Below are 26,707 nucleotides of genomic sequence, written 5' to 3'. Positions count from 1 at the left end.
ATGGTTATAAATGTGTCACCTGACGCATTCTGCTTGTGACACACCCTGCGAGGCGGGGCAAAACAGGGACTGTTAATACTAATCACTAAAACACAATAATAATTGTTACAATTTTATGTAAATGTCTAAATCTTGAGTAATTTAGCTATTTGGATGTTTCCTTGTTTGACTAATTGATTAATGAAAATTATCTATCTATATATATATATTTATTTCTTAGCAGACGCCCTTATCCAGGGCGACTTACAATTGTTACAAGATATCACATTATTTTTTACATACAATTACCCATTTATACAGTTGGGTTTTTACTGGAGCAATCTAGGTAAAGTACCTTGCTCAAGGGTACAGCAGCAGTGTCCCCTACCAGGGATTGAACCCACGACCCTCCGGGCAAGAGTCCAGAGCCCTAACCACTACTCCACACTGCTACCTCCATCTACATGTCAAAAATAAATAAATCACAAAAGCCTTCCTATAAATACCTCTTGAGTCAAAGTGAAATAAGGGAACCAAGAAAATGGAAAAGGGGAACTTAAAGCCGTAGAAGTGAAATCTTAGATCCCCTTTAATTAAAAGTGTATGAACCCATGTACATAAATGCCTTGTTTCAGAAGAAAAACAGACCAAACAGGTCAGATGAAAGTAAACTGCTTGAACTTGTATCATCAGGTTTTTTTGTGTCTGATATGATAAATTGCAAACATTGGTATTAAAAAAAAAAGATATTCCTATATCTTCAAAGATAAGTTGTCTAAGTCACAGACAATGAATTGTAACAAGCCCATTATGCAGCTTACAAACTTAAGAGCAGAGCATTCATTAGGGCCTTCTCTTGCTACAGTACTTGTGGTTGTGCAAAAAAACATTTTTTGCAGAAGAACTGGAAAAAGACTAGCCCTCTGACTATAAATTCCTAAATCAGATAACTCTAAACCAATTCTGAAAATTGTAGATACAGGTATATCCCCTCTTCAGTATGTCTGAATCAAAATAATATACAAACAAACCTACATTTTCCAAGGTTCACATTGAATTCAGTTTATTATTTGTTTATATAAATATTATTTAATCACATAATTTTTTCCAATTTTAAAGTTGACCTTTTAGCTTTAGTGGGTGGCGAAATAAGTAGGAGTCAGTCTTGTGACGTTTTGTAGACCACCTAGTTTCACAATCAACACTTTTTGAAGAGTTTAATTGAACAGAGTCGGCTCAAAAAAAGGGACATCACATGATCAAAAAATAAAAACCGAAAACAAAGAGACCTAGGCTTCACATTTGTATTCCCTAGGTTGTGATTAAAGTGTGCGTTTGGCTGACTAATGGAATAAATGTATATTGGAAGTGTTGTTACACTGCTACTAGATCTTTCCACTGTTGTGTGAGTCTTTCCACTTTATGCAATAGTGCACCAAGGTCATTGTCATGTTAACATTGTTCATGTGCTACATGTGTTGTAACTGAGGGTAACACATTCAATAGCACTTCCTTTAGTAATTTGTTTTTGGTTTCACAGAAATCTAGAGAAATAATTAAAATAGACTTTAAAGCTGTCTAAAGCAGTGACTGGGAGGTATGTATAATATATGCAACACAACCTGGTCATCCCAGTTGATTATAGTATGTATTGTTATTTTCTTTGCTGGTATGCTGAGATTTGAGAGTGGGAGAAATTTGGCCAAGGTAATCACACCTATTCTTCATCAACTGATTTGGGATTGGAGACATTTGTGGAGCAATGTGACTTGGTGTTGTACAATATTTGATTACAGTTAATTTGATAATATGCAGTGAACACAATGACAAAAACAGTAAAAGGTTATTATACTCAGTAAACATATATATTTTTTACATCAATTATAGTTTTATTATTAACTTATGTTAGTAAAATTGAAACACGATGGTTATACATTGCATGTGACATTATTTTACCAATCAAAATAAATATTTACAATAGTTTACAATTTCAAAGAATCTCCTGTCTTACAATAAGAGCAGCAGTAAAACATTATTAATTACATTTCAATGGTCTCAGTTATATAACAAATACGTTATACAATCAGCCTGGTGATACATAGAAATATGTATACATACAGTGCGATAGGCTATTCACATTCAGTTGATTTTGTTAGCCCACATTTCTCCTGACTGAGAGAACTTAATCCTCTAAGGCAAAAGGATTTAAGTTATAAAACCCAAGAAGCTTGGTGTTGTTGCCACCGTCTGTAATAGCAATCTATGGTGTTCATAAACTCAATGACAAGGCTAGTTATCAGTAAAGAAAGACTCCATTGATTGTTCTCATCTCTACATGCAGTTCTAGTAATACTGGCAGGGATAGAGAGTGTGGGAAGGAAAGAGCATAGGGAAAGATAGTGATTTTTTGAAGCACTGAACATTTATTCAATAACATAAACCAATATGCTGAATTAAAAACAACAGGGAGTTCTGATCAAAATCAGCATTTCCTAGTAAATGTATGCCAATTTTTCTAACTCATTAGTAACATGTATGTATTTTTGATGCACTTTCTTTATGAATATGCAATGTATTATAACAGTATAGCTGGGACCATACATGTTCAGCTAGAAATAATGCAGTTGAATGTTAACTTTCTGTGGGGAAATTGTGAACCACAGCCATTCTGCTTTATGACCTGTTCCACGCTATAAAGAGTTGCATTATAACAGGGCCTGCCCTGTGTCCAGGTACCAGTACATACTGTATATAGATATTACATTCTATGTAACGCTTCTAACCTGTAAATCCTTGAATAAGTAATAATCTTTACTTTTCAGGGTGCTCATTTTCATCTCACCAAACACTGGAAACAGGGGCTTTATGCTTTCAGTTGGGGAGTGGGATGAGTGAAATGAGCTTATTAGGGAAAATCCCTTCAGAATAACATCTGCAAAATAATTTTTCAGATTTTCCATATACTTTGTAAATTCCCTTTATTCATATAGATCTGCAGGGGCACATTATATCGTGGGTTTGATGAAAAGTGTCAGTTTTAGTTTAGTTTTGATGACACATTAATAACATACCTGGACACAATTGCATGCTAAGTTACGTTAAAAACAAATTCAAACCAGTAACTGGCAATACTGTGTTTTACAAATGGCTGTGCTAGGTTTTCTTCAAAGTAATATACTGGTAATATAAGGGTACACGATGTTACAGGTATATCACCTGAAAACAAGATGATCATGGGACTGGGGGTATGGTCCATTGGGAGGATAGATACTTGCAATTATAATACAGTTTTTCGGAAATCACATACCCCAAACCTCTTTCAGAGTTTATCTCATGCCTGATTCAGTATACAATACTGTAAGTAGTGTTTTAATGAATAACACAGATAGGCAATAAGGTTAAATGAACAAAGTCTGTATTAAATTAATGAAACATCCATACTTGTGAATATATATTTTTTAAATGTACTGCGTTGAAAAGCAATTTACAGAATTCTGCAAATACTTTGACGTTAAATATATTTATGAAAGATGTATTCCTTATGAAGCATATGATATGACTATTCATAAACATTTAATACAAACATACACTATCATTTCTCAGTCTGAAATTAACCATTTGTGCTGTAGATTGTCTTTTAAAATGTATATAATATAAAACATATGAAATCTAATACTGGATAATTTATATAAAACACATACTAATGTGGACTGCATAAAGAGAAGCTGCAGGTTAAATGGCTTTCACTTGAAGGGAGAGTTCATTTTTATGTGGCATCAGTGGTGAAACAGTAACTATTCACTAACTAACATATATACAGCCTGTTAACTGTAAGGTCCCACATGACTCTAGCTTTGGTCACTCTGAAGCTGTTTGAGGTCTCTGTAAAAACAGATTGTGGTTCTACTCAATCTGAGTCATATTGGACAGTTGACCGCTTCTGTTTCGTAATTGCTGTTATTCTGGAGGATAGGTTCTCAGATAGATTGAAAATGTGGTTGTTATTATTAAGAATAATCACTGTCTAAGACCCCTGTAATTCACATGCATATGGAGGCAGGGGGTCTACTTACTGTATGCCATGCACTGTGTCTACAGTACCTTTACAGAGGCTGTCAATTTACAATCGCAAAGATTAGATGATGAACAGAGACGGTAGCTGCATACCAGTACATTTTAAAGTAAAAAGATTACATTCCTTGCTGTTGAAGAAGTAGCTGCAAAGCATGGGCTGCCACCTATTTCAGCTGCTGTTTAATTTGTCTGTAGGTGTACTGTAGGTTAGTCTGTGTTTTTAAACATTCTTGAATTATTCATCCATAACATTAAACAATCAATCATAAGATATACAGCAATGCTAAAAAAAAAAATCAACAAAAGACATTGAAACAATGAACTAGTGTCACCAGTGTGCCTTTTGCCATCACCAATTGGACAATTGTTACCATGTGGCTGATCAAAATTGTACCTGGATTGAAACTGTTCTGTGTGTTTAAGGTTCCATAATTACTGGTATCTACATCCATTTGGCTTCATAGCACCATCCAAACAAATGTAAAACATGGATTTACAGCCTCAGATTTCAGTTCACAAGATAATTTAAGAGAAAGTAGATTTTGATTTATTTCAAGCTGCAGTCCATTCTGCCATTTTGCTCCTTTTAGTAAATCGATCTAATCAAACGTCGTCTTGTGTCCTGAATCCATTTTTGACTCGTATAGCAGCATACTCTGTCTGTTCCTCAGATGCTGCAGATAGACGCACATGCTGACTGCCTTCCTCTGTTTTATAGGCGTGTCTCAGAGCAGCATACACGATGGGACAATTTTCATCCTCAACCTCCTGGTTGTAATAGATATCGGGGGGATTGATCATGATGGCCACTGGGGCTGATTCATTTGTGCTGCTAGCTCGACCCCTGCTAGAAGATACCCGAGTATGTCTAGAAGTTCTGGAGTGGTGATCGTTGTCATAGACTGACTCCTCAGCAAGACCAGCGGGCTTAATATGATCACTGGGACGACTGGGTAAACTCGCAGCTGTGCTGGACTGGCGAGAGGCTTTAGGCGTTTTATGCTACGAAAATCAAAAAATGAAAATAATAGTGAAATCCATGCTGATTTGAATACAGTACATAAAGTCACTTTTGGAGTTCCCATAAATAAGTGCTTACTTACAGGATTTCAAAATGGGCAGTAGAGGGCAAATCAGCCCAACTATACATGTGTTTTCCTTTGGTGATTTGAAGATAAAAATGTACTAATTCTGGATAAAAAATACAAAATAATAAAACTGTTCAGGGCTGTTCCATTATTCTAATTTGGCTGTTCTTATACATGTGAAATGTTTGTACTGTACATAAAGTATAACGTTAGGTTACTTACCGTAACCCTGACTGAAAGAGAAGACGATCACCAACGACATTATGTATGAGATATGCCTGCCCATTGGGTAGGTATCGCTGAGCTCTCTATACTAGAGCTGCCGATAGGCCCCTTCCTGGGATGATGCACTCGGTCCCGCCCACCGAGGGATTAAAACCGTCATCCTGAGGAGGCCATTTCTCTTTTGCAGCTACCCTCCCAGGTGGGGGCAAGCCAGCACCATCATACGTGATCGAGACTGTGTCCACAATCCAATGCGACAGACGCTGCTTTGAGAGGGGCTGTCCTAGGGTCCGTGTCCCGTGGATACACAGGCTCGAGTGGCTGCGGTAGGCAATAGGAGAGCAGTACAGGGGAGCGCACGGTGCTGCACCAAAGTGCAGCGTGGCGATAACCAGGTTCTGGACTGCATGCAGTCACACAACGTGGTGTACACCAGAGTGGAGCACAGGCTCAAGGAGCTGAAGCGTATTAGGCAGGAAGAAAAATGTACTGCTTTCTTTTTTCTTGTTTTTTTTCTTTTAAACTGCAAGGGCAGTAATAGGGAAAAAAAAGGCTTACACACACAGCAATTCAGCTATGGGAGAAACACATTCACCACGCCAAGCGGGTGACCAAGCGTGCCAAGTAGGCGGGCTGAACCAAGCCAGTGGATGCCACTCAACAGCGGGGCACAACATAGCTGGGTCCCGGTGGAGGACTCGCGCTTGTATTTTTTAATTTTTTATTTTTTTCAGCTGCAAAGCAGTGAAATAAAACCACACATACACGCACACAAAATACAACAGACACCACGGCAATGCGGGTGAACTGAAATTTTTATGCGCACTGAGAGGGCAGGCCAAGACAATCCAGCAGAGCTGGGAACCGGTGGAGGCCTACACAGCCGGTGATGTCTACTCTACAACGGGATGAAGCAACATAGCCCGGTGGAGGAATACACGGCTGGATGGCTGAGTAACAACCGCTCTGCAGCTATCCACAGCACAACCCTGAACAGAAACAGGGGATGCGCAGTGGCAGCCAACAACAGGCCCACTCTAGCTGCCAGACGGGGCTGGGGGAATCACTCGACAGCAGGGATGCTGCAAGGCCTAGCCCTGTGGAGGAACTCTATTCTCCCAATAAAGAAATAGACACTCAATCACGGGGTGACTGCACAGGCAGTCGCTCACACACGACAGACAGTAAAAAGCAGAGCAGCCTACAACGCAAGCGAGGAGGCTGCTGAAAGACAGAAAGAAGAGACTCGAAATAGAGAATCGGTGATTCCAGGAAAGTAGCAAGCCGGCTTCAGCACGAACGCAAGGGAAATTCAACACGCTCAGCTAGACATAGAGGTCTTACAGTACCATCTTGAGAAGGAAAAAGAGAAATGGCTTCCTCCGGATGATGGTTTTAATCCCTCGATGGGCTGGACTGAGTGCGTCATCCCATGAAGGGGCCGATCGGCAGCTCTGGTATAGAGAGCTCAGCGATACCTACCCAATGGGCAGGCATATCACATACATAATGTTGTTGGTGGTCATCTTCGAATTGAAAGGGAAATAACAAAACCATAGTTGAAAGAAAAACTCTCACCTTCTGATTGTTCTGCATGGCTTCTTTTGATTTGGGCGTCACTAAATAAAAAAATGAATTTTGAAGATTATCCTCTTTATGTTTTAAATATATATATATATATATATATATATATATATATATATATATATATATATATGGTCATTTTTCACAAATATCCTATCTAGTAATATCTTGGTAACCCTTTTCTGCCCTGGACCTGAATATAATCTTATACAAATTCAAATTTAATTCAAATGTACTTTTACAATTGATGTATGGGACAGAAAGAAAAAAATAAACGTGTCATAACGTACTAAATTATTCTAATTTATGATGGCAACAACTGACAAAAGGGCTGAGTAGAAACAGAACTGACCATTTACTTTAGATTTATAGAATCATTTCACTATTTTACATTTCAATCTGTAATATATTTTAATATTTATAAGTAAGTTGGTGTTTTATAACTTAATGTTTGCCTGTGTACATCAACCTTTTAATAAGCGTTGTTATAAGGACACAGGTTTATGTAGAATGTCACTTACCTCTGTGTCCTTGTATGCAGAAAAATGAGATTAACGCCACAATTATTATCAGGATAAGTACTCCCACACATATATAAATATATGTCAGCCAACTATCATTTTGTGGGGTAGGCTTTTTCTCCTGGGCTCCTAAAGAGAAATTCATGGCATTAATGTTTTCGGTTGGCAAGGTTCATAATATTCAAGGTTCATAAAAAAGGCAGTTAGGTTGTAAGTAGTTTCCGAATGGGGATTGGTACACAATACAACTATCATAGGTGTCTGACAACTGCATCTGATTTCAAAAAGGTGACTCTTAAAGGACCCTTGCTAAATGAACACTTGGGACAGTTATCATTGGTGCATTGAAGTTAATTGGGTCTCTGATGCTCTGTACAATGTTATAGGAACCACAAATGTGACGGGGTTGCTTTTTATACTGTGAGTAAGATTTTGAATGAAGTATACAGATCTAAATACCAGCATTGTTCAAATGATTCAAATAGGACAGTAATAATAATGTAATTATCTGAACAAATACATTTTATGCGTAACAGAGATTTTACTGTATTGATTTTTTTGTCAGTTTTGCAATTTTGTCTTTTTTCTTTTCAAACTTAAATGTGGTTGATTGATACATTTTGATAATGACTAACAGATGATTTCACAAATATATAATACAGTACCTGTCACTGCATGGACATTTGCTGTTTTTTTTTTGTAACACTTTACATTGTGTCTCTAATTATTGTGTGTTTTCATAGTAGTTACTTAGTAAATACATGTGTACTAACACATAATTACAATGTTATTATGCATAGTTATAACCCTAACCATAACTCTAACTCTAAACATAACCCTAAACCCAGTAACCCTAACCTTTTGTCTGACACAACTGTGTACTTACATATATTGTGCAAACAGATGCACACGTTAAGTACATTGTAACTAATCCATCCATCCACCCATTATCTGTAACCGCTTAATCCTATTGGTCACAGTGAGCCAGAACATAACCCGGCCCACAGAGGGCACAAGGCAGGACTACACCCTGGATGGGATGCCAGTCCATAGCAGACTATGCATAATAACATTGTAATTATGTGTAAGTGCACATGTATTTACTAAGTAACTACTATGTAAATACACAGTAATTAGAGACAGAATGTACAGTGTTACCTTTACTAAAATCCCCACAAAAAAACATAATTCTTTTTTTATGTTTTGTTAATTAATGTAAATTTTACTTGGTATGGATCAGAAATCATGGAGGCTGTGTGGTCCAGTGGTTAAAGAAATGTAACCACGAGGTCCCCGGTTCAAATTCCACCTTAGCCACTGACTCATTGTGTGACCCTGACTAAGTCACTTAACCTCCTTGTGCTCCGTCTTTCGGGTGAGACGTAGTTGTAAGTGACTCTGCAGCTGATGCATAGTTCACACACCCTAGTCTCTGTAAGTCGCCTTGGATAAAGGCGTCTGCTAAATAAACAAATAATAATAATAATAATAATAATAATAATAATAATACCTGATGTGGTCATGTTTGGTGTGGGCACGTTTTCTTCCTCTGAACAGCAGACTGCTAAAGAGAAGAATACTGTGTTTTATTTACAGTGTATATTAGACCACGGTCTTCAAATCAAATTTTGAAAGAGGAATCCTAATTCTTGAATCCACAAGATCAAGAGAAAAAAATGTATTCAGATGCAGGGAGACAATGGTGCATGTGGAGCACAGGACTACATTCCCCAGAAGGCCATTGGCTGAAAAGACTTAAATGTGATTATTTGTTGGTTAATTGTGAAAATTGTTTAATTATTTTGGCAGTTGGACTAATCGGCCAACTGCATGATTTTGTAGGGTATAAAAACCCCACAGTTTTTGCATTCTGGGCTGCTGAGTGAGAAGCCTGGTTGTGAATGTGTTCAGCCGTAAAAGGAAAAAAAGGTAGTGTGAAAACCTTTTGTTTAATGTGCTTGTTGTTATGTGTAACGTGTATTCTTTTGCATTACAAGTGAGTAGAGTAGCTGCCCGGTTGGTTAGTCGGGTTAAAAAAAGAAAAAGTGTTTAGTCAGTACTCCGAACTGAGTTAGTTTTTGTTTTCAGTTAAAGAAAAGTGTCTGGAAAAGAACCTGAGAGAAGTACATATATGTAGATGTACACCAGTGGGCCCTGTTCACAAAGCTTGAACTCATGAGTTAACTCAGTGTGTATTTGAATGGATTCATTTATTATTATTATTATTATTATTATTATTATTATTATTATTATTATTATTGAAACTGATCTAGACTGTTGTTTAAGTTACCAACAGTCAAGAACACTTTAATGAATATCAAAGTGTTTTTCATTTATAATTATCAGCTTGTAATAGACCCACTTCTTGGGTGTGTTGAAAGTGGTATATTTTAACAATTACATAAAGCTCTACGTTGAAAGTGTTAATAAGACTTTCTACACATACTGCATACATCACCATGAGTGTATTACTTACCTTGAACGGAAAACGTTATATCAAGAACATTCTGTACTAGTAGAATGATAGCATGATGCATACATTTGTTAATATTTTTTTAATTATCAGAAAGATCTTTTGAAAACTCACCTGCGTTATTAACACTAACAGTAATAGAATGCCCCACACTGCTAATTCCCCTGACATCGACAGCTTTACATCGATACTGTCCGCTATCATTTGAGGAGATATTGGAGAAAGTGAGGAAAGAGACAGCTGAATGGATGCTTGATTGATTCCATGAAGTTTCAACTGTTGCATTCAGTGGTTTGCAGTCAGTCCCAAGTACTTTACACCATGTTACTTGAGGTTCTTCTTCACAGTAGTTTACTGTGCAGTTTATTGTCAGAGTTTTCATAACAGAAACATTCCATGCAGTATTTCGGGGCACACGAACTTCAAGGGAACATGCAGAGTCTTGTCCTAAAAATTACAAATGAAAAAAAAAACATTTGTATCATATATCTGTTACTGATACAACATAAGCCTTCAGTACAGTATAACATTTGCATTTTATTTTTTTGGCTTCTGTCTTCATTGGGTGATTACAGCCACTGGAATTTACAATTGTATTGTTAACATTGAGCTGTTTTGTTTGCACTCTATTCTGGAGATTAAATTTATGTTTGCTTGAGGTGCTTCTGCTAAAACAATGTTTTGACTCCTGACATTACAGATTTATCTACACCCTCCCTGTGTTTGTAACTCGGGTTCACACTTAAATGTGTCATCTTTAGGAGCTTATAAAAACCTAATATCTTTTTAACATGAATTGTGCCAAATCTAGGCATTTCACCCAAATGCATTGCATATTATTATAATGGATTTTTGTCATTGTGTGAGCTTGTATTATGCTTTGTATTATACTTTACTGCTGTTAAATATAACACACCATCTCAATTTCCTAACTGTGTAATGTCTTTCTTATTCCGACTTTGCTAGATAAAAAGTTGTGGTTGGGACTGCAATTTAAAATGGTTCAAAAGGGAAAAACTGGGAATGCGAATAAAAGCGTATTCTATAATGATTTTAATCTGGGCTCACACAACCACACAAGCGATCCCCAGTATTTCACATTCCTTAAATTTAATTGTCCACAAGTTTGCCCAATTACAGGTAATTGCCATTTGCAAGTTTAACAATCTTGCAGTTTGTGTCTTGATCCGAGTTATTAACACCAGCAAGGAACAGTAAGGGTACGAACACCAACTCTGGTGGAAGACAAGTAAACATTTCACCCCAGTCTGATTTGACACCTCCTTACTGTGCTCTGCTTTCTGTTTTTTAACCAGTAGTATACACATACATGTTCTTCCATGTATACCAGCTGAATTCAACATACGTATCAATCTTTCATGTTGCTTTCTGAAAATGCAATTCAAATATATCACAAGCACTCCCTCTTATTATTGTTGAGATACTCTTCAAGCTTACTCTCTCAATACAGTATATTGCTTCCAGCAGTTTGCATGGTATAAATGTTAAAATAAAATACCTTAGCTGCACTATATTGGCTACTACAGATATAACATGATTCATACAATAGTCACCACTCTTCTCAATAAAAGCAGAGTAATACATACTGAAAGTGGTAGTGTGAGAATATTACATTGAATGAAGGTGGGCTGTTCTATAGCCAGTGTGTCACAAATAACGCCCTTGTTTCTGTTGGGAATGTGTCATTTAGATATCATGTAACGCCCTTGTTTCTTTCACATAAGGCTTTAATATGAGCAATGTGGAAGAAACATCCTTTCAAGAGGACTGAAATCAGGCCGAGATAAGGCGTGCAGGTTATTTAATTGCTTATCAATAATTGAGTGATACAGGGTTTTCACAGCTTCATTATTGTTTATGCTTGTAAAGGTTTTGTATTTGCTTGTTTTGTAAGGCGAGATACACGCTCTCTAAGCCTAAGCATTTTTCTATGTACTATATTCTTATAATTCTAATAAAATATGCTGTGATAAATAACTCAATGCAAGAGCAATTTGCTATGTTAATAAAAATAGTTCTGGTGGTTTCACTAAATTACACAATTGGGATTTTCAAATGGAGCTTGAAAGCACAACTTATAAAGCAATATTGAAAAATACGTTTTTTTTGTTTTTTTTTAAATTTACTAGAACACTACCACAATCTGTTACTCTTGCAGAGTGAGAGTCTGACCAGAAAAGAGAGATCACATTCCCTTACGAATTGTAAAGCACACCCTGCCAGCGTATTTTTGTTCTAATGATATGTAAACGCTTTTCCTATGCGGAGTATAGGAAATGTGTTTACTGCTGCAGTATTTGTTACAGGTAGTTGTTGAGGCTGCAGGAAGTTACTCGGTAACTGAACTATTGCAGTGTTTCCTATCAGTTTGACTGTTATCAGACACACAGACTTTCCCAAACAATAACTTACTTACTCTTTACTTACTTTCATGTGGGGTTTGTATTTCATTTCTCAGATAAGGATAGGTCCCTTTAAAGATTTTACCCCACGCATTCACACCTGGTAAATTTACAGTAAATACGCAGTCTGACTCCAGTGTATTCTTGGGTTGCTAGGGTTACCTGATTTGCATGATAAGAATCTATATCCGAAGTACGGTCCAATTATCTGTGCCGTGACAAAACTCAAGAGACACACAACCTTCTATTGGACATTTTAGGACTGCCTTGTTTTAAACAAAAGAGAATCTTTCATGCAAAACACAATTTAAGTCACGCTACAAATCTGGGGGTTTTCTGTCTTATTACAGGAAATAAATAAGAAAAACAATTACAGAGAGTTTGCCAGGAAAAGCAATTATGAACATGGTTTGTCACCTTGGCAGCAATAATGATGATTCTACTATTTTGAAGTAAGTGAAAAGGTACATTTCCTGAGAGGAAACTTTTTTTTTTTTTTTTTTTTAAATAAAATGAGCAAGAAACAATTCAGAATTATAATGCTTTCAGGTGCAGGTATGTTATTACTTGTTGGTTTTATACCTATGCTATGGTTTTATTCTTTTTGAGGCCACAGTCTTTAAAATGTGTGGCATAGTTGGGCTACTTTTAATAGCGCAAAAGTGATCCAAGGTTGCTAGTCATGTAGTGTGAATTCTATGGGGTGCCATGTGTAAAAATATAAAAGCGTTAATTATTATTTTTTCCATATTTAACTTAAATCTTGTATTTTTTCCCCAGATTTATAAATGTTGTGAAAATAAATAAATATTTTTTTTTAATGTGTACATTCAGATATAATCTATAAATCTAGTTACAAGATTTAACATTTAGCTAAATATTTAACTAAACCTTAAATCTCTTAACAAGATTTAACATTTAGCTAAATATTTCACTAAATCTTAAATCTCTTAACAAGATTTAACATTTAGCTAAATATTTAACTGGTGCTAAATCTGGAGTTTGTATACAAATAAGTTCCGCCCGCTTTGTGCTTTCACGCGATTTGATTGGCTCTTTTAAAGCTAATCGGGAAATATGCACATTTCAGCATTACAAGAGCCAATCAAATCGCGTGAAAGCACAAATGTTAAATCTTGTAACTAGATTTATAAATTACATCTGAATGTACACATTTAAAAAATATTTATTTATTTTCACAACATTTATAAATCTGGGGAAAAAATACAAGACTTACGTTAAATCTGGGAAAATTAACACTTTATTTTACACATGGCACCCCACAAAATCCAGCGTAAAATCTAAGTACCGTAAAACAATTAAACGGCAGCAGACCCGGCGCGTATTGGAGACCGGCGATTATGTGAGATCAGGCAATTATTTTAAGTTTTACAGTAGTCAATGCAACCAAATGTCTAACTAAAGAGGGTAGGGATGGATCAGTGTAAGAACCAAAACCAACATAAAATACACAAAACAGCACACAATATGCTAATTTTACAGTAGCTAGCACCCTCTGCAAACCAAGTATTTTTTCCCCTGATAATAAGCCTTAAATAATCCTATGCAATGGTGACAGTGAAACTAGTGATTAAAGACAGAGTTAAGAACGAGTAAGATAAGCAATAACACTTAATAAGCTGTGCAGTCATTGTGCAATGCAGCATGCCCTGTGACAGTAAGGTACAGCTCAGCGCATTCAACACATTGCGAAGTGTCAGACAAACAGCCAGTCTGGATGTTGTGTGTTTAACATCACTCTCAGATGGCAATGAAATGGAAATTAGGTCATGAGATCTAACCAATCAGAGCACTGAGTTTGTCCAAGACATATTTTTGAGTTAAAAAATAATAAATACTTTCACAATAAAACAGATCCTTTGTAAATTAAGAAAGAATACACTAACATGCTAACATATGAGAAATGCGTACTGCATTAAAATGCTATTCCCTAAGTTAAACAGATTCAAGATAAATAATTTGTATTTACTTAAAAATGCTGCTTACATTGTCCATGAGGGTGTTTCCCGATGACACTAGTACTTTTAACTAGTATTTCCCAAAACCCTTTGATATTCTCTCAAGCATTTTATTGATTTCTTTACAAAAAAAAAAAGTCTTATTGGGTGTCTAAAGGCGTAAAGTCTTTATTTTATTAAAGAACGGTATTACTGAAGATTCAAAGAAACTGTTCTTTGCAAAGCAGCCATACATGTAAAGCAGCCATACATGTAAAGCAGCCATGCACATATGCACTACTATGTGTATGTGATCTCCCAATGGTTTTGCAGTGTATTGTATTATAAACATCCACAGACATGTCAAGACTACCCAAGAACACTCAAGAACTTCAAGAACTGAGAGAACACATAAAAGTGCACTTCACAAAGGTTGTTGTTCTGATGCTTTCACAATGTTGGTAGCTATTGGGAAATGAACTCCAGACATTAACATGCTTGCGTGCTCATGACAATTGACTCCTGCATATAAACTGGAGGATTGGAAACACATGTATATAACCCACACTTGATCCAGTATAAATAACCCACACCTGATCCAGTATATGAGTCAGATACCAAAACTAGAAACCGAAAAGACGTCTATAAAAATAAGATGCAAAGAAGGAACATTTTTACAAAGTGGAAATACCATACAGTTCAGAAAAACAAACAATATAAGAGCAGTAAAAACAAAAAGCCCACCTAACTTTCAGGTGCAAAACCATATTTGGCCCATTACTTGTTTTCAAGCAGCCATTTCCAATAACATGCACCCACACCCAAACACACTTCCAAACTGTGAAAGTGTAAAGATTATTTTCAGAGTTAGAATGGTATAAAACTAAGGAATTTGCTCAGAACAAAAATGACAATTGACCTGTTCTCGCTAGTTTTATACCTTAACAATTACTGTATTCCTCATAGAAAATGTGCCTTTGTTTTCTGCGATTCTAGATAAAACCTCACTTATCAATAACACTTACTTCCTCATTTCATCACTCTTGGTTTGCAACTTTAAATCCCTTTTCATAAAACTGGCAAATTAAATTAATTTGTTAGGAAAACGTATGGCTAACTGGTGTCATCGATTATAATCAGCACTAATCTTGTTCTATAATGTTATTTTAGGTAAGGCAATCCAGGATTAATGCGAAAACTACTTGATTCTTTAGACAAACGTTCTGCCATCATCAGTGTAATATATTTTAATTCAGTATTTGTATATATTTATTTTTATATATGAAATGCTTCTCTTTTTTGTCTATCTATCCCTATCTTACCACACCTTTATCTGCATTTCAAATAAATGTACATTATTTGAACACTTTTGTATTGTAAGCAGCCACAAGTAACCGCATCTTGTTGACTTCTGATTCGATGAAGATATGAAATAGAAAGCTGAAGCATACTATAATGCATTTTCAGGGTGTTCATGGTGTACAAACCAGAAGAAAGTAAATCAGCACATTGATGATGGCGTGAACATGTAGACATTGTATCTACTTGGGTAATGGCTTAATAGATGAGCGTGAACAACCTTACCAAAATGAAATGTTCTTCACATGCGTGTTTTAATTAAAACATACCTGAAAAACTATAAACATGAGTGAAAACTCTGCAACCCCAAAAAGTTGTATAATATGATAGTTGTGCTGCTTACTTGTTTCACATTATAAAATCCGATGGTACCTCTATTTTTTGTTTAGGTTGTTCACACTCATCCATTAATCTGACGGTACCTCTATTTTGGTCATTTAAGACCTCAACAATATGCAGCATAAGTCCAGTGACCAGAGATCTAAAACATTTCATTTAAATGTATTTTTTCTCACATTTATTTATAAATATTTATCTATTCACAGTGTTGATCAACTTTCCTTTCTTAGTGAACAGACTGAGCAGTAAATATGTTCAGTAATGTTTTTTTTTATCAATAATATGCTTGTGGAAAGACATTGTAGTAATTAAAAATTATTATTATTATTATTATTATTATTATTATTATTATTATTATTATTATTATTATTATTATTATTATTATTGTTATTATTATTATTATTATTATTATGAACACCTGAAGTCAGAACCTCAAACACTATATAATCCCAGCAGTTATTTTACTACCTACTCTTGGTTATCTTAATATATAAAGGAGAAAGTTTGTCTGCCTGTCTGTTCCTTTATGCATTTGGACCCCGCAGGAGCCAGCGCAACCAAACTCTGCACGGCCTCCTCTTTCATTCAGGGGAAGGTCGAGGGCTATGTTTGGATCCAAAATTCTGGATAAAGTACTAAATAAAGTACCCTCGGGGTACTTTATTTAGTAACCCCATTGCTGGATCACTACAGTAGCCATGTATCTCAAATTAAAGAAGCCCACAAAACCAAAAAAATAAATAAAAACAACAACAATTTTAAAAAATTAAAAAATGGCAAAAACCAAAAAAAAAGGGAAAGGGAAAGATCACCAATTTGTCATGAAATATTGAAATATTGAATTTCCCTGGGCAACGCCCGGCACTTCAGCTAGTAAACTATAAGTCGCAATGTTTGTCATTGATTATATACATTTTTGTAATTGACCAGTATTCAGTGTTTTATGGTCATGGATAATACAGTATATACTAAAAGGGTACAGCCACGCTATAAACATCAATAATACAACCTCTGCCCCCCCCCCCCCCCCCAGTTACACAATATTTAAAGTGAAATCTTATTCAATCTCTCTTAATAAATATTGCTTACCCTTGACTTCGATACAAAGAATAAGTAATAGAAAATAGGCCAGATCAACCCTTCTTTCTTGTAGCCACAGGCCCTCCATGTGCAGTTGTGAATGCTGAAGCGTCAGATAGGTGTACACTCATTGAGATCAAATCTGAAATGCCTGTTTGCATCACTATTGTATCAAATGAGGAAAAGCCACAAAATTTTCTTTCTACATGTTACGTCAGATTTCTTCCCCCGCTCAAAGTAAGCTGTGGTTTTACATCCTCTTTGCAGAACCCTTCCTCTTACATAGTTTTGAGTGTCATTACATTAAATTAGTAGTCATGACCTCATGACACGTTCCTTTGAACAGGCACTGAATATATTACCGAACCACAAATAGGCCAGCACAATTCAGAAACATACTGTAAATATTGACTGAGCTATTTTTTACAGTCTTTAGCTTTATTCAAATATATGTGTTGCCATATGTATTTATAATACAGCACACTTAGTAAACAAATGTAAATACAAAAAAAAAGAACAGGTGAAAAATGGTACTATATTAATGATACCACATACTGTTCATTTCTATTATATTAATCATTTACTGTAAACCAACAGCCCACTGTAATGCATTACCCTAAACTGTAACCAGGTGGCCCTTTATAACAAACGAGGGATTGCTATAAAGCTGTTTTTAGAGCGTTTTATGATCATTATTTTTGTATTTGTTTTTTGTCACCTGTCATTGTATAAGCTGTATAGTTACAATCTAGTATTTTAAACGTTGTTCTAGTACGTGTTTCAGAAAATAATGCAGAGAAATATCGTGCAGAACAGTTTACAATTTAAACATGCCAATTGCCTCTTTACACCCAGGATGTTGAAGAGCTACCAGCTCCTGCAGGGGTCTGCATTCACCTCACCATGAGCCAATAGAGTTAACTGTAGCCCAGGCAGGACAAAGAGTCCCCGCTTATGTTGCCTTCCTAACCCGCAAGAGGGCCAGAGCTAATGCAACTCTCCCTGTAGAATCTCCAGCAAAGATATAACTTTTAAACATTACCCAGGTGCTAAATGTTAGAATTATTTTCCTAAATACATATGTCAGTTGTTACAGTACTCTACAAAGCTAATGTATTACCCTTATGTGTATGAAAGTATCAATATTTAAATAGTTAGGAAATTAAACAGAATCTAACAGTCCCTAATGGGAACCTCTCACCAGGCAGATGCCCTGCACATGTAAATTATGTATTTACTGTACAGTATGTGGTATTGAGAGGAACGGGTTTAAAAACCCTTCACTACAATGTAAATAAACATGTACCTCCCCTCCAATTAGGCATGCCAACCAAACATGTGAACAAGTATGTGTTTGAATGGGAGGCCTGACCTGACTAGAGGGGACAGAAAAAAAATAAAATAAAAATACAAACGTGTGAGAATGTGGTCAGGCTAAACTGGCTAATTGAATGCCAGTTTTAGTTTGACCATGTATATGAAGGAGGAGATGGGAGACAGCTTCTCAGTTCAACCTGGGACTCAGGTACTGCAGATGTGAGTGCTCTTCGGCCTTGTTTTCACTGTAATAGCCTTGGTTTGGTGACTATTGTTTGGTTATAAACAATAGTCCTCCTGGTGTTTAACTGCATCTCCATCGTTCGCTATTCCTGCTGCTAGCCAGTCTTGCCCGTCCAGTTGAAAATGTTCAAATAAAAGGGCAATGTTTTATACCATACAGAAAATGGTAAAAAATGTGCAGGCTCAAGGTAGCTTACTTCTTCAGTACCAAACAAACAATACATCCCACACTAGCTCATCGTGCAGTAACCAATCAAAAGTCAATATAGAATTCAAATCAGCAGATTGGTTAGAATACAGGTAATTGTGATACTGACTAAACTAAACTAACTTGCTACTCTACTCTCCTCCCTCCCCTCTCTGTCTACCCCAACTGTCCTGTTAGGTGACTTCAACATCCATCTCTCCAACCCCAGCCACTCTGCTGGATTCCTCCCTCTACTTCACTCCTTCGACTTCTGTCTCTCTCCATCCCCTCCTACCCACAAAGCTGGCCGTCAACTGGACCGCACCTTCTCCAGGGCCTGCTGCCCCTCCACCCTCGCTCCGCAATGGTGCAATGACCTTCCTACAGATGTCAGGACCACCCAGTCCCTGACCACATTCCGGCACCTCCTTAAGACTCACCTCTTCAGACAGCACCTGTAGATCTCCTCTGTTTTTCCCCTGGGACACTATCACCCTTCCTTAAATGCGCTTTATTTGCTCTTATCTGCCCCCTATTTTACTGCATTTAATCCTGTACTTCAGAGTACTGTAATCTGCCAAGTGTTTAATCTGTAGTATCACTTGCTCTTATTGTATTACTTGTACTGTAACACTTGAAATGTATTTGCTTACGATTGTAAGTCGCCCTGGATAAGGGCGTCTGCTAAGAAATAAATAATAATAATAATAATAATAATATAACAATAGCGTATCAGACCATACACACTTACATTGCTTAATAGCACCTATAAGAAATAATATATTTCATACAAATAATATTTATTTTACTCTCAAATTAAAATATGAAAATTAGTAATTAAGGAAAACAAATGTGTATCACATAAGCAATGCCGATGTTAAGTAATCAGTTGAAAGCCATCAGGAGGCACATCTAATTAAAATGGACTCTACTTGTGTGAGAAATTATGAACATGGGCTTCGCTCTCCCTTGGGGGTTGAATGACATAAAGTGGTTAAATGCAAAACCGTGTGTCACACTGTTCTTTCCACTTGCCATTACAGATTCACACCCCCTTAGACAGCAGTACACCATACTATATTATTCTCTGGGTGGGCTCAAATGTCTAATAATAGCACCAGGGTCACACAGACAGGAAATGTGTAGGGGGAAAATGGCTAAAAGGACTTTCACTTCATGATTAATGTTTCCCCTTACACTACACCTGCTATGCTATGAACTGTTCTTACACACTGCGCTCGTGACAAACCACTTCAACTGTAAAGATTCCACACGTTTGGATTAGTCATGCAGTATTGAGATGCTCTGCAATGTTCATCACATACAGAACGGAACATGACAGGATAAGCACATTATGTAACATTATGTAACATCATCCCTCGCCATACCTGTACCTTGTCATTTTCTAAGCTGTAAAATACCAACAGACTCCTGCTGTAAAATGTCTTTAACAAAGGACTTGTTCATTTGGGAAGGTATTAAAAGGAAACCAAAAAGGTCACTGTGATATTCATTTTTAAAGGTGCCTCCCAACTTATATATTGCGAGTGGTGTGGCTTGACAGCTGAAAGAAATGTATATAGTGGGTATCAGTAAGCCGCTTGCCCCATTAATTTGGGCATCCTTTTGATAATGTTATGCTTAACTTGCTACATAGTAGAGGGATGTGTATAAATATACTGTATGTATATATGTGTATATCTTTTTAGATATGTATTTTTGATATATCAATATTTGTTTGTCCTCTGCAGATAATAATGGGTTAGATTTGGAAGACCGGATCACTGAGGGCAACCATGAAATACTGCATTTCTATTGGCTGCTCTGTATTTCAATTACACAGGCTGCTCTACAGAGGCTGTTTGGAGTCAGTTACAATAAAGATTGAGATTCTGTATGTTTTAGTGTTACCTGTGGGAATAGCTACTTTTACATTATGAAATGGAGTATTATCAGTTCCCCAGTTGTCTTGTTATGTCAAGGATAGTATATCTTAACAATACCTTGTTTCGAGTCATCAGTTCAACAAGATTGGTCCGTCATCAGTCAACCTATCCATATATTTAGATTTGCAGAATATCATTTGAAAATACAATTTTATAAAGGTCAGTAACGTAACCTTAAACTTAGTTTTTATTATGTATTTCAGCAAGAAATAAATATTAGTTTGAAAATGTTCTTTATATATACAGGTAGTGGACAAAAAAATGGAAACACCTGGGTAAATGAGGGACACCAAGTATACAGAAAGCAAGGGCTTCCACACAGGTGTGGCTCATGCGTTAATTAAGCAAATAACATCCCAGCATACTTAGGGTCATGTATAAAACTGCTGGACAGGCCTGGTTGCCTATAATTATGGCTAGCATGGCTGCAAGAGGAGACCTCAGTGACTTTGAAAGAGGGGTGATTGTTGGGGCGCGTTTGGCAGGGGCTTCAGTGACCAAGTCAGCTCAACTTGCTGATGTTTCACGAGCAGCGGTGTCTAAGGTGATGTCGGCATGGAACTCCAAGGGAAAGACATCATCAGCAAAGGGCAACAGTGGGCGGAAGAGCATACTCCAGGATCGTGATATCCGTGCATTAATTCGAAGTGTAAGACAAAACAGGCGAGCAACTGCAGCTCATTTGACTGCAAATTTCAACCTGGGGCGCTCTGTCAGTTTCATCAAAAACGGTCCGCCGAGAACTCCACAGAGCGAGATACCACAGTGGCCCAACGCCCTATTAAGTGACTTTACATTGGTGTTTCAATTTTTTTGTCCACTACCTGTATATAAAGACATACCGAAAGACAGTCAGGCGGACAGACAGACAGACAAACAGCATATGCAGTATCCAGAGATTATGATATGTTCAGTAATCCAAGCCTCATCACACTAGGGCAAGCACATCTCTAGACATACATAAGCACTGTCCCCTGGCGGGTATATTGATCCCTAGTAGGGGATAATAATTTGACAATCAAACATTGATAATCTTAATACTATGCAATCTACCAGTCAAACATGGAATTTACATAGCAATATATAGACTATATTTTTCCCACCCCAAAATAGTTTCATCTTTCAAAATAATTCATAAAGCTGTTTTGCCCTTAAAACCGCTAATGAGATTATAACCCTCACTGCCCTTATAACCTCTGAGGTGCTGCTTGTGACGAACATGGTTTCCTCTTTCTCAGACCTATATGCTGATTTGTTAACAACTATAGGCTTTTTATATTTTATTTTTTTACTTTTTAGCAGAAATGTTTGTTTTGTTTTTTTTTCCCCAGAAGCCTGGTAACTAAACAGAAGAGGAATGAACATTTATTTTGCCTTTTTGAGTAAACCAAATTAAAAAGTCCTGTGGCTGAATGTCATAAAAAGTTAAACCTCTTTTCTACCCTCCGTATGTGATTTTATGTTAGCAGCAGTGTGGAGTAGTGGTTAGGGCTCTGGACTCTTGACCAGAGGGTCGTGGCTTCAATCCCAGGTGGGGGACACTGCTGCTGTACCCTTGAGCAAGGTACTTTACCTAGATTGCTCCAGTAAAAAAAAAAAACAACTGTGTAAATGGGTAATTGTATGTAAACAAATAAATAAAATAATGTGTAAAAAATAATGTGATGTCTTATAACAATTGTAAGTCACCCTGGATAAGGGCGTCTGCTAAGAAATAAATAATAATAATAATAATAATAATAGTAGTCCATGTGTTAGTGACACCGTGCTAGCCAGCTATAACACTGCAGCATATGACTCCTCTTTATTCCAGTTTGGAAAAGTTTAATGCAATTACTATATTCTGTATTGTATCGTCTAGACTTTAGAATTGATTCTCAAGTGATGATGTAACAAACCTTCTAGTAAGTTCTATTGATCCCCATTTTTCTCTGGTTTAGTGTGTTCATTGCATGATTTGCGAGTTTGATTTTTAAATGTTGTTTTTAGTATCTGGTATATACTGAATCATACAAAATGTATGTTTTTATTTTGGACTGTATTTTACTTGTATTCTTTTATTGTTCAGTCTTGTTTTGCAGGCCTTTTTACATTTTTGATTGTGAAGCGCTTTGAGATGGCTTTGCTATGAAAGGGCGTTATATAAAAATAATTTGTTGATTAATATTTCAATTTATAAACAAATGCATTCAATAAATTAAAAATCAAAACCTGATTTAAAAACCTATAGCAATTCAGAGTTGTAAATCAGTGGTATAGCAGACCACACTATTGTCAATAAATTTATTCACTTACTGTATGTACTGGTCAGTTTTGACAAAGTGTTTGGCCCCTTTGTCTCGACTTAGGCTGGGACCAAATCAAAACTTTGACAACCCGCTAATCGCACTTAACAAAACTGTATTAATAGCTTTTTCTTTTTTTTTGTAAGTATCTTATTTCTTCTACTCATGAAAAGAAAATGCTACTAAATACAGTTTTGTTAAATGCAATTAGCAGGCTGTCAAACTCCCTCTAACCAACATGTAATACTGTGATTTTAAGAGCTTTAATTACAAACAGCATGTATTTTAGTGGGCAAGGATAACCTAGATCAACTGTTAAAAACATAATGCTTTATAAAACCGTTTCATTTTAAAATTAGCTTTTCACATGTGACACCGGTACTGTATTCTGCAAACCTGATAACTGATAACTTCCTAAATTATGTATTGTGCTTTTTCATTTCTTATTTTTAATTCCCAGTTTTGTTGTTGAAATTAGTCATTTCTATTGTTCTGAGAGGTTGTTTTGATAGGCGTAAATGGTGTAAATCCTAATTATTTTTGTTCACAGGGATCTGAAACCTGTTCAACATTAAGAATCTCATTTCTGATTGGCTGCTCCCACAGATTTCTATTCGATTGGCTGGTTTTTGTAGCGTTCTATCCAGCAGTGGTCTATCTGAGCCACAGAGCTGATAGTCTGGTGGTTTTCAGCTGGTCAAGAAACATATTATTTATTTATTTATTTATTTATTTATTTATTTATTTGACAGACGCCTTTATTCAAGGCTACTTATGGGTGTTACGGGGCAGTACAGGGTTACAATGTACGCTTAATATTCAAATACAGTGTAGTTTACAGTAAGTGCAATAGTACACCTAAAATACAATATGAACTAGGAAGCAACAAGATAGGATTACAACAAGTTCTATTTACAATGACATATTAGTAGTGCATGGATAATGCATTAGGTGAGGGTCCAGAACATGTTGCTTAGGTCAGAAAAGTCCAGGGACAGTAGGAGGGATAGATGGAGATGTTTACAAGTGCAGTCTAAACAGGTGGGTCTTGACCAGGAATTCAAAATAAGGAGAACAGTGTAAACATTATGAGCACTTGAACGTAAGGCACATATCTGGAAGCTCATGTGTTTATTTAAATGAATATCCATATTATATACTGTACACAAATTGAGCGGGTCCCCGAATGGCTCACCTGGTAAAAAGCACTAGCGCTCGGCTACCATCGATCGCAAGTTCGAATCCAGGTTGTACAAGGCTGACGGTCTTCGCAGGGGACTATCCAGGGAAGAACCACATTAGCTTCAAGAGTGTATAATTGCAGGCTCGGAGACCTTGCTCGTGGTGCCTTATCTGTGGTGGTCTATGCGCACGCAACTTCAAATACGTCATCGCTATATACGTCACATCCCTATCACCTGACAAGTGAAAAATAAGGCTGGAATCAATTTCACTTTACACTCCTAGCGTTGTGAAACGAGGAGGCGTAGTGCTTCACGAATTTAAAGTACATTTGAAAATGCTGTGAGTATTATATGTATGGTTAAACTTTACAATGAAACGGTCACTGTAAATGCCTTGTTTATATATGTTATGCAACCATCCCAAACCAGTAGGCCCCTATATATTTTTTTATACTTGCCAAATTTCAAAGAAACATCCCAAACATTAGTTATTATTATTATTTAGCCGACGCCTTATCAAAGGAGACTTACAAGTGTAAAGGGTAATACAAGTTTGTATGCAATAAGTAATTTATACAAAAAGTACAAGTTATAAACATATACAACATGAAGTCCAAAGGCTACGGCTCTCCCAACATTGTTTGTTACCATAACCCTTATTAAAATGTTAAATCCTCAATGAAGACAGTAAGGGGGGGGGGGGGGGGGGGGGGGCAATGAGGATTGAAGTCCGGTATGTTGTTCAGTCAGCCTAACTAAAGGTCGTTATATTTTTTGCAGTTGTATTACATTTGTATACCATGTCATAGTCATTGCTTTGCAGTTACATTTTCCATTACTGTATGTCTGCCAGTTGTTCCTGCAGAACCAATACAATTGGAAATGCAAAGATATTGCAGGTTCATGGGCAAAACTACCAAATCTAATATAAATATAAAATTAAACACATTAACTCATCATTTAACTTAATTTGCATTTATTCTGGTGCAACATAAACTCAATTCGGCCATCTGGAAGATTTTGTTAAATTATACTGATTCTTCAAGAAACAACAAAGCATCCTAATAAAATTGAAAATGTTATTAGTACAGCCTCTATGTAAGCAGTTATTCTAGGGGTGGTGTTATTATATTTAAATTTAGTTATGGAATGTGCATGTTATTTCTACTTAATTTTCAATGCATTTTAGGCTTTGCATTCTTGCAGTGGGTAACAGTTAATTTCACTGGTGATGAGGTCTTGGATGACATATCTAGAGTTAGCGACTGGCTCAGTACATCAGTGTTTCAGATGAAGCTGAAATCACTTAGCTGACCAATGTTATTCAGTAATGCCTTCCATGGAAACTAATAAATTTGCAATGCATAGTTGTTAAAGTAGAAACAGTTTGTTGTTCATAGATATTCTTTGCACATCTGTTGGAGAATCAAGCCCTCAACCTCACCTGGATTTTGTTTTATTAAAATATGTAAATGTTTTAAAATGTATTTTAAAACGAATAGCTAGTAAAAATTGATATTTTAAAATGAATGACCAAACACATCAATTGGTGCTGGAATTGGGTGCACCATGACTGATGTTGATTTAAACCAATCTAATTATTAGATCATGCCATTGTTTTTATGACTGACACCATCCTTTTTCCTGCTGGAAGTGATATCATAAACATGCTATGCACACCCACCATGAGGCTAACATATCTCTTTGTTTTGTTTAATGATTATCTAAAAATGTCTCTTTTTATCATTTCCTGTTACTTCCTACTAAGTGTTTTCCTGTCAGAAAAAAAGGTTTCTGCTGTCAATTTGCTTTATATGGCTAATAAAAATAAAGAATCCTTATCACTGCTGCTTTATATGACTAAAACAGATTCTAATACAACTATTTTTTGATTAAAAGTTAATAGTTCATTTGTTTGAAATTTTTTTAGCATGTCCAATGTACAGTATACTGTGCTTGCTATTTGGGTTCAGACTAGTTGCACAATATGTTAATAACGTATCTTAAACTGGTATATTTCAACTATTTAAAGGAATATGTGTTGTTAAAAAGGTAATGCTTTGTAAAGTTGATGGAAAACTTTACAAACTGATGGAAAATAAAGCAGCTTCCTGCAGATGTGACTGAGGAAGGAACATCTCACCAAAAAGGGAATTTGGTATCATAGCCATAAAAATATGGAGCAAGTACTTTTCATCTCTGGGTAGGCCACTGACCTTATGGTTTAGGGGATAGAGACAGGAAACAGCTCTGTGTTCTTAATTCCTATGCATTAAGGAGGCAAAGTACTACAAGTACCAGGATGCATTTCATATGAGTTACAAAATGAATGGACCAAAAAAGATCCCAATAAACCTGGACCTATACAGTGACACCGACTGACACAACTCCTCAGAAATATGGAAAACGAATAACAAGTTTGAAAATACAGGAAGCATCACA

General features: G+C 36.3%; 1 protein-coding gene across 4 annotated transcripts; it reads right to left on the bottom strand.

Annotated features, from left to right (window-relative positions):
* Window positions 1–1,865: 1,865 nt before the first annotated feature.
* Window positions 1,866–24,437, bottom strand: LOC117406838 (B- and T-lymphocyte attenuator-like). Of its 4 annotated transcripts, none has more exons than XM_059029127.1 (6): window positions 24,277–24,437; window positions 10,059–10,391; window positions 8,982–9,035; window positions 7,472–7,600; window positions 6,945–6,985; window positions 1,866–5,055 (listed from the first exon to the last, which is right to left on the bottom strand). In XM_059029127.1, exons 2-6 carry the CDS (start codon window positions 10,324–10,326, stop codon window positions 4,657–4,659), a joined length of 891 nt encoding a protein of 296 aa, XP_058885110.1. In that variant the 5' UTR covers window positions 10,327–10,391; window positions 24,277–24,437; the 3' UTR covers window positions 1,866–4,656. The 4 variants fall into 4 exon arrangements, with proteins under 4 accessions (XP_058885110.1, XP_033867068.3, XP_033867069.3 ...); XM_034011177.3 differs by lacking the exon at window positions 24,277–24,437 and adding an exon at window positions 17,113–17,250; XM_034011178.3 differs by lacking the exon at window positions 24,277–24,437 and adding an exon at window positions 17,113–17,250 and having other exon boundaries at window positions 8,982–9,032.
* Between the last annotated feature and the right edge of the window lie 2,270 nt (window positions 24,438–26,707).

This window comes from Acipenser ruthenus, chromosome 8 (genome assembly GCF_902713425.1).
Source record: "Acipenser ruthenus chromosome 8, fAciRut3.2 maternal haplotype, whole genome shotgun sequence".
Classification (NCBI taxonomy): Eukaryota; Metazoa; Chordata; class Actinopteri; order Acipenseriformes; family Acipenseridae; genus Acipenser; species Acipenser ruthenus.
The sequence above is the reverse complement of the archived record's forward strand: the minus strand, read 5'-3'. Positions and strand labels throughout refer to the sequence as shown.

Excerpts from the sequence above, each read along its gene's own strand:
- LOC117406838 (XM_034011177.3), bottom strand. The coding sequence starts at position 17,191 with ATGGAGGGCCTGTGGCTACAAGAAAGAAGGGTTGATCTGGCCTATTTT. Across the intron at positions 10,392-17,112 it reads TCTTTGTATCGAAGTCAAGG|GACAAGACTCTGCATGTTCC; the intron begins GTAAGCAATATT and ends TGTAATTTTTAG. Across the intron at positions 5,056-6,944 it reads CCATGCAGAACAATCAGAAG|CATAAAACGCCTAAAGCCTC; the intron begins GTGAGAGTTTTT and ends TGATTTTCGTAG.